Raw genomic sequence first — 11,990 nt, 5'->3', positions numbered from 1 at the left:
CTTTCCGACGGAAATGCGGACGACGTGGATCATCTTGTATCGGCCGTATGAACGTTAGTGCGAAATCTGGCTATGAGGCGGCCGCTTGCGAAAACTGCTGACCGGACTTTACGCAAAGGTCATAAGAAAGCCACAAAGTACATGTCTATCGCCGATGTCATCAAGCCACGATCTGGCTACGAGTAGATACATATTGCCACGGAGTACCTAGCTGTATTTCAAGTGGTAGTATACGCTGTTTGCGCTAAGTCGTGGGCTCTGCTCTCAATCTACAGTAATGACACCGTGAATACAGATGCCAATGAGAGATCCTCTCGATTACTCTACGCGAACGCTGCCGGGGGATATTAAAGCGTCAAGGGAAACGAAGAGTACAACTAAACACATTCATTAACAGGACAAAACGATCAACTAACAATATGAGAAACAGCAGATAGCTAGATCAAATAATTGTACAATCGTCAAGCGAGTGCCATGATACTCATTGAAGGGGTATCTCAACAAAGAAAATTCAGATGCGCCGAACCTCCAGACCCATTTTAAAGGATTCCTGGACATAACTGCGAAGATTCCTGCGACAGAGGGTATGGGATCATTCGTCAATCTTCAACCTCCCAGCCATTGCTATTCGTAATGACCAATCACGTCACCGTTGCCGTCGTCATCCAACTTAGATGTTCTCAACGACACGGGCATTCATGGCTTGCTGAAAGCCATCATTGGTCTCGGTGTTGAAAGGGTTGTTGCCAGTGTGATGTCTCGAGTTGTAACCACTAGCCTCTCCTGAGCTTGGGTGCTGCAATGCCGCGTTCATGGCGTCGGGTCCAATGGTCTGGTTGTTGGCCGGCAAGAAGATGACCTTGCTGTTAGCAGTCTTGGCCATGGCTTGCATTGCCTCGAGGTATCTGATTTGCATGGCAGGAGCAGAGCTCAGGATATCGGCCGCTTGTCTCATGAGTTTGGCGGATTCGACTTCGGCACGGGCAGCAATGACCTTGGATTCACCGATTCTCTTGGACTGAGCGGCCATCGAGAGGGAGTCCTGGAGGTCGTTGCTGAAGATAATGTCCTTTATCAGCATAGATTCGACTTGGACACCCCAGCCAGATGCGACATCCTCGATAATTTCACCAATCGACTGGGCAAGCTCCTCGCGACGCTCAATGACATCTTGCAGGACACGCGCTCCAACAACGTGTCGCAGGGTGGTTTGGGTTCGCTCCACCAAGGCTTGACGGATGTTGGAGATACCAAAAGCCGCCTTGTGAGGAGATGTAATGTGATAGTAGATGACCGAAGTCAAGTTGAGTGTAACATTGTCCTTGGTCATGCACACTTGACGTGGCACCTCGACAATCTGGATCTTGACATCGACTTGGATGAGTCGTTCGGACAATGGGTTGATCTTGACCAAACCAGGGTCGACAGCTCGAGAAAAGCGACCGAACTTGGTGACCAGACCCACGTTACCCTGCGACACAGGCTTGTAGGGGTTGGGGCAGATAACGCAGCAGGGGATGGCACCCAGGAAACCAACGCAGCTTCCCAAGGAATTGACTGCGCAGCGTTAGTGGGTGCGGTACAGATGAAAGCGCAGAACCAGTACATACTCATAGATCCATACCAGCCATGGGTCTCTGCCTCATTGTCGCCCTGAAGGGTTTGGGCATAGGAGGGCTGAAGATCCTCGCGGCGCGGTGGCTGCACCTTGATGATTCCTCCATTTTGCGGGCGAAAGCCCACAGGCGGGGTTGGCGACTTGCCGTTGTCCAAGTTTGATCCTCGTGGAGAGTCCATTGCGGAATGTTGCGATTCGGTGTTTAGAGGGCGTGTCGACGACAGGATGGGCGAGCTGGTTGAAGTGTTTATGGAGCGCGCACCTGTTGATGTGGATGGTTTGGTTGTTTGTTTTGGGACTGAAAGGTCTGCGCTCGCGATTTAAGCGACAGGCGATCGATGATACAGGATGTGGCGGACGTCTACTTCGAGATTATAAGTCACGAATGAATAAATCTGAAGAACAGAAATAACCCAGATTCAAGGCGTCATCAAGTTCATATAAGTGTACACAGTCGAGACGGCGGTGGAGTGAGACGGCAGAAGCGAAGGAGGAGATGGAGGGTGCGGGAGATTTGGTGATTGGAGGATGCCCAAAGACGCCTACGCTTTTCCCTCTGGGCGTGATCATGAGGGTCCGATGGGTGCCATTGGCCGTTTCTTGGGCCCTTGTAGGGGGGCTACTTGGCTTAGCTGCAACCTGAGGGCCGCTATTTCTGGAAGCATGGGGCATGGTTCCGTTTTCCGGCTTCGCAATAAAACGAAAGTAATGTAGATCCCACGGTCCATCGAGCTCATGAGAAAAACCCTGGAGACCAAAGCATGCCTCGCATCTTAGCTCATACTTGTGAACAGTCCACCCGAGGGCGCACATGACGGCGAAACACCTACAGTATGGAGTACGACTACAACCAGGAGCTAAACCAGCTCGTATCCGGGATTGCAAACGTGGAGGCATATTGGGTGCTGTCCGGGGTCTGCCTTGCACGCTACGAAGCTGCGAGGCCTGTCAGTAGTGAGATGCTCAAACTGCGAGGTGGCTTTGACCCGAGGAATCATATCACTCCAGCGACAATGCTTTAGGGGGGCAGTGCTCAACCTCTTCCTCCACTGAGCTTCGTTACTGGTCTTCTAGTTATGTAAAGGCCATGCTTAGCATTTGACTTACAACCTTCTCCCCCTGGCTTTTCCGCTCCCTGGGCTATGCTGCCATTCGCTCCGCGGCAGATTCTGAAGTACATCGCGTGGCACATTATCCCTCTCACAATGATGCTCGATCCCCGTCATCCTTGCTGCCGTGTTGCCGTCCGTCTCCAAATGCGTCAAGGCGTCTTCGGCAAGAAAGCTTGGTCTCGTCGTCTACCCTCCACGAAGCACATGAACGTTCTACCCCGGTTCTCACACACACACCACCTCCTCGAAAAAATTCTCTCATGCAGCTAACATGCGGGGAGGCCGCGTCGCCAGCAGACTTGTTGATGGAATCAGTTCGATTTGAGCATCACACCCGTCTTTGGGATTGTTGGCCACCGGTCAATGTAGTCCAGCCGTTTAGGGTGCCACCCATCGGCATTGACAAAGGAGACACTGCCAGGAGCAAGTGAGCCTCATCTTGGCAAATCAGATCCTTCGGGGGGCTTGGAGATGAAACCACAGATTTCCAACTCCTCCCCTGAGAATTCCCTCAGCAGTATTCCCGTGCCCAAAAGGTTATTCCTTGGCCCATCACAGCATCCTGTGACCGGGAATTCCTGGCACATTTTCTTCACTACTGCGCCTTCAACCACAATGTGGTCTTTGGACTGACAACAACCAGAACGAACTCGTCAAGATTGTCCATCTCCACTGATCTACATAACCATTAGACTGTACGGAGTACTTTCTCTCACAGCGCCGTGGCATTTCTTGGGACACGGAATTCGGCAGCCAAGACTTCAGCTGTTCTACCGACCTTCGAGAACTTTGCCCAACATAGCTAGTCACCTGCCCACCGTAGTATCCCGTGACCGGCTGCGCACCAGCACTGTCCTCAATGTCCAAAAATAACAACTGCGATGGACGGATACTCGGTCCTCGTACTCGTATTGTTGTACCGACGTCCTGGCACTATCTTGCTACTGTCCTGCTTTGGGCATCGTGGCGTCATGAGATCTTGGAGAAGATCCGGGGAAAAGCCAGAACTTCCTATACATCCGCTAATTATGCCGTATCGTGTCCCTTACTTAACATCTTAGGCTCTCGGACCGTCACACCCAGGTCGCTTGAGGCAAAAGAGGCCTTGGCCATATCGTACTCGCATTTTGGCATCATGCACTGACATTTAACAATTCTAAAAGTAGCAGCATTAGGCTTGAGCTCAACTTTGCCGTCATAGCCGCTCTAGTCAGGGGAATCACCCTCTCACAATGGTACAAACTTGAGCACAAACAGAAGGCATCTGGTACGGCTGATCATGGGTCCAAACCTTCTGCAGAGAACGTATCCAAGAAAAGAAACCACGGGGAAACGGAACCTGCCAAGGTCTTGAAGGGACCTCATCCAAACAAGAGAGCCAAAACCGAAGTGCATGATCGTTCCATTTCTAGACAGTCCAGCTTCAGGGCATCAAACCAGAAACACGAGCCCTTCGAGACGAACATCGGGCAGTCATCTTATCCTCGGATCGAATTCCTCGTTCAGCGGTATGGCTCTGTCCCGCTTTCAGACACCGAGCTCGAAGAGCCTCTGTCTCCGAAGCCAGAGACCATAATGTCCCTGTTGCTGAAGGTCTTGTTCTCGTCGACCCGCATCTCACACGAACTTGCCGCCAAAACAATTGCTAGTCATCAAGGCCAACTACCATGAGATTGTCTGCTTGGAAAAGTCTCAATGGCTTGAGCGGACCCAAGTTCTGACCGAAGGAGGCTACACTAGATTCAGGGGAGAAGACAGCCACAGGATTGGGTGAACTAGTCAAACTTGTCGACGCGAAGTACAGCGAGTGTTATTCTCGCCATCCCATTTTGGTATACTTCACGTTGTTCCCTCGTCCAAAAATAGAGTCGAGCCTGTCCTGCAGGGAATTCCGCCACCGCCGTCAGTTTCGTTGATTTGCGCACATCCTAGATGGCGATTTGAACAACCTTTCCCCAAAACTTCGGATGGTTTCGTCTCCAGAAGAGAGCCGTCTTCGGCTGAAAGAGATCAAAGGTCTCGGAGATGTTGGTGTTGATATCTTCATGGACACCGCCCAGACTCTCTGGCCTTGTCTTGCCCCCTTCCTTGACCCACGCAGTGCAAAACACGGCAGACGCTGTCGGTGTCCCAAGCGGGGTGCAAAGGTTGTGGTCAAGACCCTGTCAAGATGTGCAAGCTCGCTTCGACGTTGACTACCATCAGACTCGACAAATGCGACAAGGAATTCCAATGAATCAACAACAATTGAACGACTCGGATATGACAAAGATGTGGTGCATTCTCATAAAATTTCTCCCCTCCTGGTTTCATGGAACAGCATCATCGAGGTTTCTGGAGAGGTCGAATTAAGGCGCAGTCTACACAAGGGCACCGCGACACGTACGACGACAACTACCCCATACTCAGCCTTCCATTCTTCACTTTCTCCCCTCTCGTCCCACCAGCGCCTGACGGCACGCGATTCCTCCATACAGAAGATGGCGTTGTTGTCACTTTGACATGTAAAGGTATGGTTTGTGAAGTACTCAAGATTGTGTCGAGTGAATGTGGCATTTCCTCATTATTCTGAACACCGACCATGTCATGTCACATGGACACGATTTCCATTCACTTCTCACTGACAACATGGGCGGTTAGAAAAGTCATTTCACTTGCAAGTCATAAACAAACAGCAAGTATCACATACATTTCCCTTTCCCATTACCCGTCATGAATTGAACCTCTCTTCTTTTGTCTTCTGCTTCCACCCTTCCACCCTTCCACACTCCCAAGGATCTCGCAATCTCGCCGACCGTCGTCTCCATCACGACTCACAATTGACCCCTCTCACGACATTGAAGAATCATGGCAATGCTCCCAGACGTCCAAAGAATCTGGCTCGTCTTCTTGCTTGTTCTTCTCATCCTCCTGACCTTATGTCCAAGTCAGACCTGTGCTCACCCTCACGCTCATCCTGCATCTGACACCGACATCACCACCAACGTCACCTTCATGACTGGCCGTCTAAACTTTACAGATGCACTCTCACATGGATTTCTCGCCTCTGAGGCCGTCGAGGAGAAAGAAAAATGCAAGTGCGACCCAGGTGAATGTTGTATCAAGTACGGGGACCACGACACGTGCTGTCACAGTGATCAAGATTGTTGTCCAGGAATCATTTTCTTCCCTCCAAGCATTGTACATGTGAGTCTACCTACCTAGTCAGTTTAGTTCCATTACGACACCGGGATTCCCCATACGCAGCTAGTTACCATCCTTGGATGTCGTTTCTGTCTTGTCTTTGTCGAAAACATTACAATTCGCAGGAGTTGACAAACCTTGCTGACGTATTTTGGTGTAGCCATGTTGTTGTCAAACTTCCATCGACGACGACGATGTCGGTGTGAAGAATGGGTATTGTGATTACTCTTGCTGTTGAAACTGGACAAGCCAGGAGAATATGCCCGATAGGACCAGGGATCCATTCCATTTGATTACACACAACTCGCCACGTACTACTAGTAACTCGGCTATGCCTGTCAAGGTATATTCATTCCCACGGCTCTTTTTGATTGGGGGAATGGATATTCAATCGGCTGTCAAGAGAGTAACAAGCAAGAAATTGGAGAGAGATTGAAGATTGGATCACAAAGGGAGTGCTTGTGACAGTGGAAAAACGAACACACCGAGTACTGTACTTCGGTCATGGTCATATGGCGTGAGGTGAACCGAATGACAGAAGATCAAAGAGCAAAAGGAATGATAGACACCTCAGAGAGACTGGCAATACTTTTACAACAGTATTCAACTTTGGCCTCTTACATTCTTGTAGCATCTACTTTCTAATAAGTCTACTTCTGAAATCTCGACACAAGACAAACTCCACTATACTTACGCTGCACCGTTGATTTCGAATCATCGACACAATCAACTCCATCTTTTCCGTTTTCAATATACTCATTTCCTGACACACCTCGAAACAGCACATGTACAATGATGTTCCGTCGTCCGACCATTCTTCTAGTTCCAGCTTCTCTACAACTTCTTCGTGTGTGTATATATATATCCAATTCGATCGTATGAAAATCTTTCATTCATTCAGGCGTCCGTACTCACCTGAAAGGGCTCCGCAATCTCACTCGCCATGCCCTTGATCCCCCTCTCCTCGTCAGGGTGCAAGACGACATTGAACCACGTCCTCAGGCCGACGATGCGATCCTTTTCGGTCTTGGCGTCGACCACGACCTCCTTGCCCCCCTTGCCGCCGTACTCGGCGCCCAGTCGGCGCTCGATCTTGCCGCCGTTCAACGTGACGGTGCCGGTGGGCTTCAACCGCTTCTCGTCCACCAGGATCTTGGCCAGCACGAGCCGGTGGGTGAACCAGCTCGAAGGGTCCATGGAGGTGCGGTAGTTGATGATCTCAAAGTCCCCGGGGAGCCACTCGAGTTCGTTGAAACAGTAACCCGCGGCCCATTCGGGCTTCGAGGCGTTGCGGGTCTCAAACACCCAGAGCCGCTGGGTCGGGTCGGTGTTGGGCGCGATGGCGCGGTAGACGAGGCGGCACTCGGCCCCCGGCACGGACGGGTAGACTCTGGCGTCCGAGAAGTCGGGCGCCGTGGGTTTGACGAGAGGGATGGCGTCGATGAGTGGTTGAGATCCAAACCCTACGTCGGCCTATGAAACCTCACAAAGAAAGAAGCCGGTCAATAGGCGGTGGGGGAGATGAGGAGAGAGAGGTGACAGGATCACAAAATATTGAGAAAAAGGTCGTCGTCGTCGTCCAGAGGTAACAAAACAGGGGGAAAAAACACACTCACCAAATACTTCTGTCCATTGATCGTAACTAGGATGACTTCGTGTTGCCTGTCATTGGGTGTTTCGGTCAGATTTTTCAAGGTCCAGAATCAATGGACCCGCGTGTTACGGTGAGGTGTGGTTTGGGACGGAACATACCATCCTGCAAATCCATGGGGATTGGCGCCTCCCTCGAGAGAATAGCTTATCCTGGCGCCCGTCACGTACAGTTGATAGCCCAGGGATCGGAGGATGGTGGAAAAGAAGGCGTTGTTCTCCATACAGTAGCCGCCGAGTTTTCGCTCGACGATCTTGTGGAACAGAGCTTCGGGGTCGAGAGAGAGGGTACGGTGCCACGAGTAATGCAACGCCACGTTGCCCCATGGGTTGAACGCCATCTGTCGGAGCTGGAGAGTCGAAAGAGCGGCCAGTGGATCTGCTTTGATCTCGGCCTCGAGGGTCGACAGGGTGTAGCTTGGGTCGGGGGCGATACAGGAGACGTACAGTGCGAGCTGATCGCGGGTGTACGTCGGTCGATAGGACAATTCATGTTCGTCGGGCAACATTGTAGCGGCTGTTTCAAATGATTGAATGAGTGGACAAGTCTGAGAAATCTTCCACAAGTCTGTATGGTCAGGCAGCGCTGAGATTGAAAAATCAAAAAGTGTGTTTCTTGTGTATGTATATACCTCAAAGATAAAATATAAAAATAGTCCCAATCCAAAAGAGGGTGTGGTGCAGCACCTTAGACCGGAAATTCCGGTTCTCGAAGAAGATGATAGTTATTCATCAACAAAGGGATCGACACACAATAAGTACGAGGTACGAGATGGGCATCAGGTAGACAAGGCAGTGATAGAGGAGAGAGAGAGATTCGGATATCAACGCACCTACGCAGTAACTGTGAGTTATAAATCAGAAAGTGGTGAAGCGGAAAAGGCCCCAATCGATGGTTGGTGAACAAGTTGTCGCGAATCTAGACTCAAGCCACGAGGACTTCTTTCATATATTTGATACTTCCGTACGCAGTAATAGGTGATTGTTATCTTTGTTGAGAAGTTCTTTAATAGAGTATGTACTTGTGTTTATATTTCCATAATTGATAAAGATGGTGGTGATGGTTGGCCTGATACTCCGCATGACTGAACAATTTATGCTCGGGTGTTTTGTGCGTATCTCACTCCGTACAATCTGCATAGTACACACAAATGTGAAGATTCGTAAGGCCTTTCTTTGTTCCTTGATCCCCTGTGTATCAGATTGAGAACTTGTCCACTACAGTAATACGGAGTATCTTATGTAGTATTGTGATGCTTAAGCGAACAAATCAATCGTTTCCATTTCACCGGATTCTGAATCATCTCAGCTCCTTCTCATCAATGACCAAAATTCCCCCTGTTTGGAAACTAGTCAAAATAGTATTTTATTATCGCACTCTTGGTTTTTTTCATTTGAAGTCTTTTAGTGAATACGTTTTGTGTTGTATGTTCTTTTTATAAACAAATTCTTTCTCTTGTTCTTTTCTCTCCTTCACCGAGACACGGAGCTGTACTGCCAACTTGTCCCGTTCCCCGCCTCCCCCTTTGAAAGTGCGCCACTTGAATCATCGAGCTGCCAACCTGGAATCAACCGCTAAATTACCCGGTACGAAGCAGCTCGTCCCTTCGTACCTCATCCAAGTTCCCTCTTTCAAACCCTCTTGATCTGATAGTGAAGATAGAGAGGGTGGAAGTGAGAAGTACTTAGTATGAATTATAAACAGCCATCCGTGGCTTGTCCATCATGAAGGAAACGTTGCGTAAAAAGTCCACAAGATCGGACTCTACCAGCGAAATTGACAATCCTTCCACCACAAGTGAAGCCCCCTCTAACCCATGGGCGAGCGAATCTTCGTCCGCTGCGAACGGTGAGCCCATCTCACGACAGACTTCAAAGTCGTTCAAGACACCAGAGACAGGTTCTCCCATTAGGCCCACAGCTCAGGAAAAGTCTTCATCATCATCACCGCCACCACCACCACGGTCAACAACGCCAGCGACACTTGAAGTGAACGGCGGAGAAAACGGCACTGATAAGCCGACCCGTCGAAGAAAGACCATCACAAAGACACCTCACACCTTCGAGCTCGAGGTCGACCTGAACCCCATGAAGAAAGAACAGCAACCACCACCCCCGACGCCAGAGGTGCCCAGGACAGAGACACCCGCCTCGACGCCGGCGCCGAAAAAGAAAAAGAAAGCCGCCCAAAATCCTCCTCCAGAAACACCAAAGTCGATTACAGTAGTCAATGCTGTACCTTCCATTCAATCGACCCCTGCCACACCGACATCACCAAAGCCTGTCTCGGTACCTCCATCACAGACATCGACACCCTCCGCCACAGCGGTTCAACCGCCTCCCACACCCGCTTCCAATGGACCTACCTCCCCGAAACCGGCTCTCCCGACACCTGCTGCTCACCCCTTTACCAACACCCACCGACCCAAGAAATCTCTGTCGTCGTCTACCGCCGTCACGACTTCCAGCAACCCATGCCGCTTCACTCCACCGCTTCTCCCGGACGAATCCTTCCATGGCAAAGTGGTAGTCCTGACCAACGGTGCCTCTCAGACCGGTCAAGCTCTGATCCGTCAGTTTCACGCCGCCGGCTCGCGCGTCATCTTCGGCGACAAGTCATCCGACCAAGCGCGCAAACTCATCTCGTCCCTCCCACCCCCCCACGTGGTACATTTCAACAAATGCGACATGACACGGTACTCGGACATGTTGGAACTCTTCAAGCTCGCGACGACCATGTACGGAAGGGTCGACCACGCCATTTTCGGGGTCGGCGACGACGGTGGACACGCGCGGTCCGTGGCCGAGGCCGAACGCGGCTGGTTCGACCATGACCGGCCGGGTATGAACAAGACGTTCCGCATGGCCGTCTCCGAAATCGAGCGGGAACCCTACGGTCTGGGCGAGACGTTGACGGCGGCCACGCGGTTTGCCAGGATCGCAATGGCTTATCTGAAATACTCACCGAAGGCGAAACAAAAGCCCAAGATTGTCAATCCTTACTCGAGTCCACGACCCGACGAGACCGTGGGAGGAGGACCACCAGGCAAGGACGATCGCAGTTTGACCTTTGTCACGAGCGTCGCGGCTTTCAAAGAGACGCCAGGTCTACCCATCTACCAGATCTCACAACACGGTATCCTGGGTCTGGTCAGGAGTCTGCGTAGTGCCGTCGACCCGGACCCCGAACGGGACGGGGTGAGGATCAACGCGGTCGTCACGAACGTCATGGTCCCCCGGGCGTTGGCCCAGAGCGGGGGGAGGATGAGCGTTCAACTCCCGCCCGACAGGCCGGAGGACGTGGCGCGCGTGGTTGCCGGGGTCGTGGCGACGAGCAGCGCAAACGCGGTGGTGACGGAAGGGACCGAAACCGGTATCACGAACGGTGGAGGCATTTGGTACGAAAGGGGGTTCGAGAGGGGTGTCAGAGAGAGGTTCTTGCACGGCCGCGTGATATATGGTGTCGGTACGGAATGTTGGGACGTCCAAGAGGGTTTGGATAGGAGCGAGAGTTTGTGGATCGGTTCGAAACCCGTCGAGGCGATGATGAAGGGGTTTGGGACTACTACTACCACTACAGGGGCAGGACAAAACGATGGGAGTAGTAGTTGGATATTGGATTTAGCGTAGCATTCAAATTTTCTTTTTGGGACCCTCAGACTCCTGTCTATCTATACTAGGTAGTAAATGTCTTATCGTGGTACCTGTCCGGTTATGTTCCACTGAACCCGACTGATACCTTTGTTGCCCATGAGCCAGACGGTGTTGAACTCGTCACCGGTGAATTGGAAATTCGAGACCGTGTGGTTGGCCTGGACTCGTAGGATCAGTTGACCTTTGGGGTCGATGACGTCCAGGCCGTGTCCCGAGGCGGCGACCACGAACCCTTCGCGGCTCACCTTGATGCCATCCGGGATGTAGTTCTGGGCCAGATAGAAGGATCTCTTGTTGGTGATTCGGGTGCCGTCTTCCTCGACGTCAAAGGCATAAATGGACCTGCGTCCGGTGGTGTTGTAATGTTTCGTCCCCGGTCCGACCTCGGGCGCGATGCTTCCCGTCAACGCACCGGACTCGGTGACGTACAGAGTCTTGCCGTCGGGCGAGAAGGCGATCCCGTTGGGTTGTTGGATGGTGTCGTCGACCAAGAACGTGGCCCCCGTGCGAGGGTCGAAACGGTAAGTGGCGGTCGGTAGCTGAGGGGCGGTGTCGACGCGACCGTTGAACCAAGGGTAGTCGGGGTCGGTGAAGAACAGGTCGCCCGTCGGGGGGTAGACGGTCACGTCGTCGAGGTTGTTGAAGTAGAAACCGTAGTAGTTGTTCAGGATCGCGGTGGACTTGTTGGTGTGGGGGTCCACCGTGTACAGGGAGATGCGTTGCTCGGTGCCGTCGATGTCGTCGAACCCTCCGCTGGAAGCCCAGTAGATCAG

The 11,990-nt window shown here is 51.7% G+C and overlaps 4 protein-coding genes across 6 annotated transcripts; 2 read left to right on the top strand and 2 right to left on the bottom strand.

Moving 5' to 3' along the window:
* Window positions 1–372: 372 nt before the first annotated feature.
* On the bottom strand, window positions 373–2,134 carry PV06_02443 (uncharacterized protein). Its single transcript, XM_016403128.1, has 2 exons — window positions 1,611–2,134; window positions 373–1,557 (listed from the first exon to the last, which is right to left on the bottom strand). The coding sequence occupies exons 1-2, from the start codon at window positions 1,795–1,797 to the stop codon at window positions 671–673; spliced, it is 1,074 nt and encodes a 357-aa protein (XP_016267025.1). The 5' UTR covers window positions 1,798–2,134; the 3' UTR covers window positions 373–670.
* Window positions 2,135–3,762: 1,628 nt separating this feature from the next.
* Window positions 3,763–6,402, top strand: PV06_02442 (uncharacterized protein). Its single transcript, XM_016403127.1, has 2 exons — window positions 3,763–5,916; window positions 6,074–6,402. The coding sequence occupies exons 1-2, from the start codon at window positions 5,578–5,580 to the stop codon at window positions 6,149–6,151; spliced, it is 417 nt and encodes a 138-aa protein (XP_016267024.1). The 5' UTR covers window positions 3,763–5,577; the 3' UTR covers window positions 6,152–6,402.
* Window positions 6,403–6,510: 108 nt separating this feature from the next.
* Window positions 6,511–8,588, bottom strand: PV06_02441. Of its 3 annotated transcripts, none has more exons than XM_016403125.1 (4): window positions 7,666–8,588; window positions 7,530–7,575; window positions 6,608–7,386; window positions 6,511–6,547 (listed from the first exon to the last, which is right to left on the bottom strand). In XM_016403125.1, exons 1-3 carry the CDS (start codon window positions 8,070–8,072, stop codon window positions 6,811–6,813), a joined length of 1,029 nt encoding a protein of 342 aa, XP_016267022.1. In that variant the 5' UTR covers window positions 8,073–8,588; the 3' UTR covers window positions 6,511–6,547; window positions 6,608–6,810. The 3 variants fall into 3 exon arrangements, with proteins under 3 accessions (XP_016267022.1, XP_016267023.1, XP_016267021.1); XM_016403126.1 differs by having other exon boundaries at window positions 6,511–7,386; window positions 7,666–8,080; window positions 8,397–8,588; XM_016403124.1 differs by having other exon boundaries at window positions 6,511–7,386.
* A 376-nt stretch (window positions 8,589–8,964) lies between these two features.
* On the top strand, window positions 8,965–11,227 carry PV06_02440 (uncharacterized protein). The gene has a single exon (XM_016403123.1). The coding sequence runs from the start codon at window positions 9,289–9,291 to the stop codon at window positions 11,191–11,193; it is 1,905 nt and encodes a 634-aa protein (XP_016267020.1). The 5' UTR covers window positions 8,965–9,288; the 3' UTR covers window positions 11,194–11,227.
* Window positions 11,228–11,990: the final 763 nt, after the last annotated feature.

The sequence above is a fragment of the Exophiala oligosperma genome (genome assembly GCF_000835515.1).
Source record: "Exophiala oligosperma strain CBS 72588 unplaced genomic scaffold supercont1.2, whole genome shotgun sequence".
Taxonomy (NCBI): Eukaryota; Fungi; Ascomycota; class Eurotiomycetes; order Chaetothyriales; family Herpotrichiellaceae; genus Exophiala; species Exophiala oligosperma.
The sequence above is the reverse complement of the archived record's forward strand: the minus strand, read 5'-3'. Positions and strand labels throughout refer to the sequence as shown.

Coding starts and splice junctions, on each gene's coding strand:
- PV06_02443 (XM_016403128.1), bottom strand. CDS start 1,797: ATGGACTCTCCACGAGGATCAAACTTGGACAACGGCAAGTCGCCAACC. Junction 1,558..1,610: donor TGGCTGGTATGGATCTATGA/GTATGTACTGGT, acceptor AACGCTGCGCAG/TCAATTCCTTGGGAAGCTGC.
- PV06_02440 (XM_016403123.1), top strand. CDS start 9,289: ATGAAGGAAACGTTGCGTAAAAAGTCCACAAGATCGGACTCTACCAGC.
- PV06_02441 (XM_016403124.1), bottom strand. CDS start 8,072: ATGTTGCCCGACGAACATGAATTGTCCTATCGACCGACGTACACCCGC. Junction 7,576..7,665: donor CCCCATGGATTTGCAGGATG/GTATGTTCCGTC, acceptor ACCCAATGACAG/GCAACACGAAGTCATCCTAG. Junction 7,387..7,529: donor TCAATGGACAGAAGTATTTG/GTGAGTGTGTTT, acceptor GAGGTTTCATAG/GCCGACGTAGGGTTTGGATC.
- PV06_02442 (XM_016403127.1), top strand. CDS start 5,578: ATGGCAATGCTCCCAGACGTCCAAAGAATCTGGCTCGTCTTCTTGCTT. Junction 5,917..6,073: donor TCCCTCCAAGCATTGTACAT/GTGAGTCTACCT, acceptor ATTTTGGTGTAG/CCATGTTGTTGTCAAACTTC.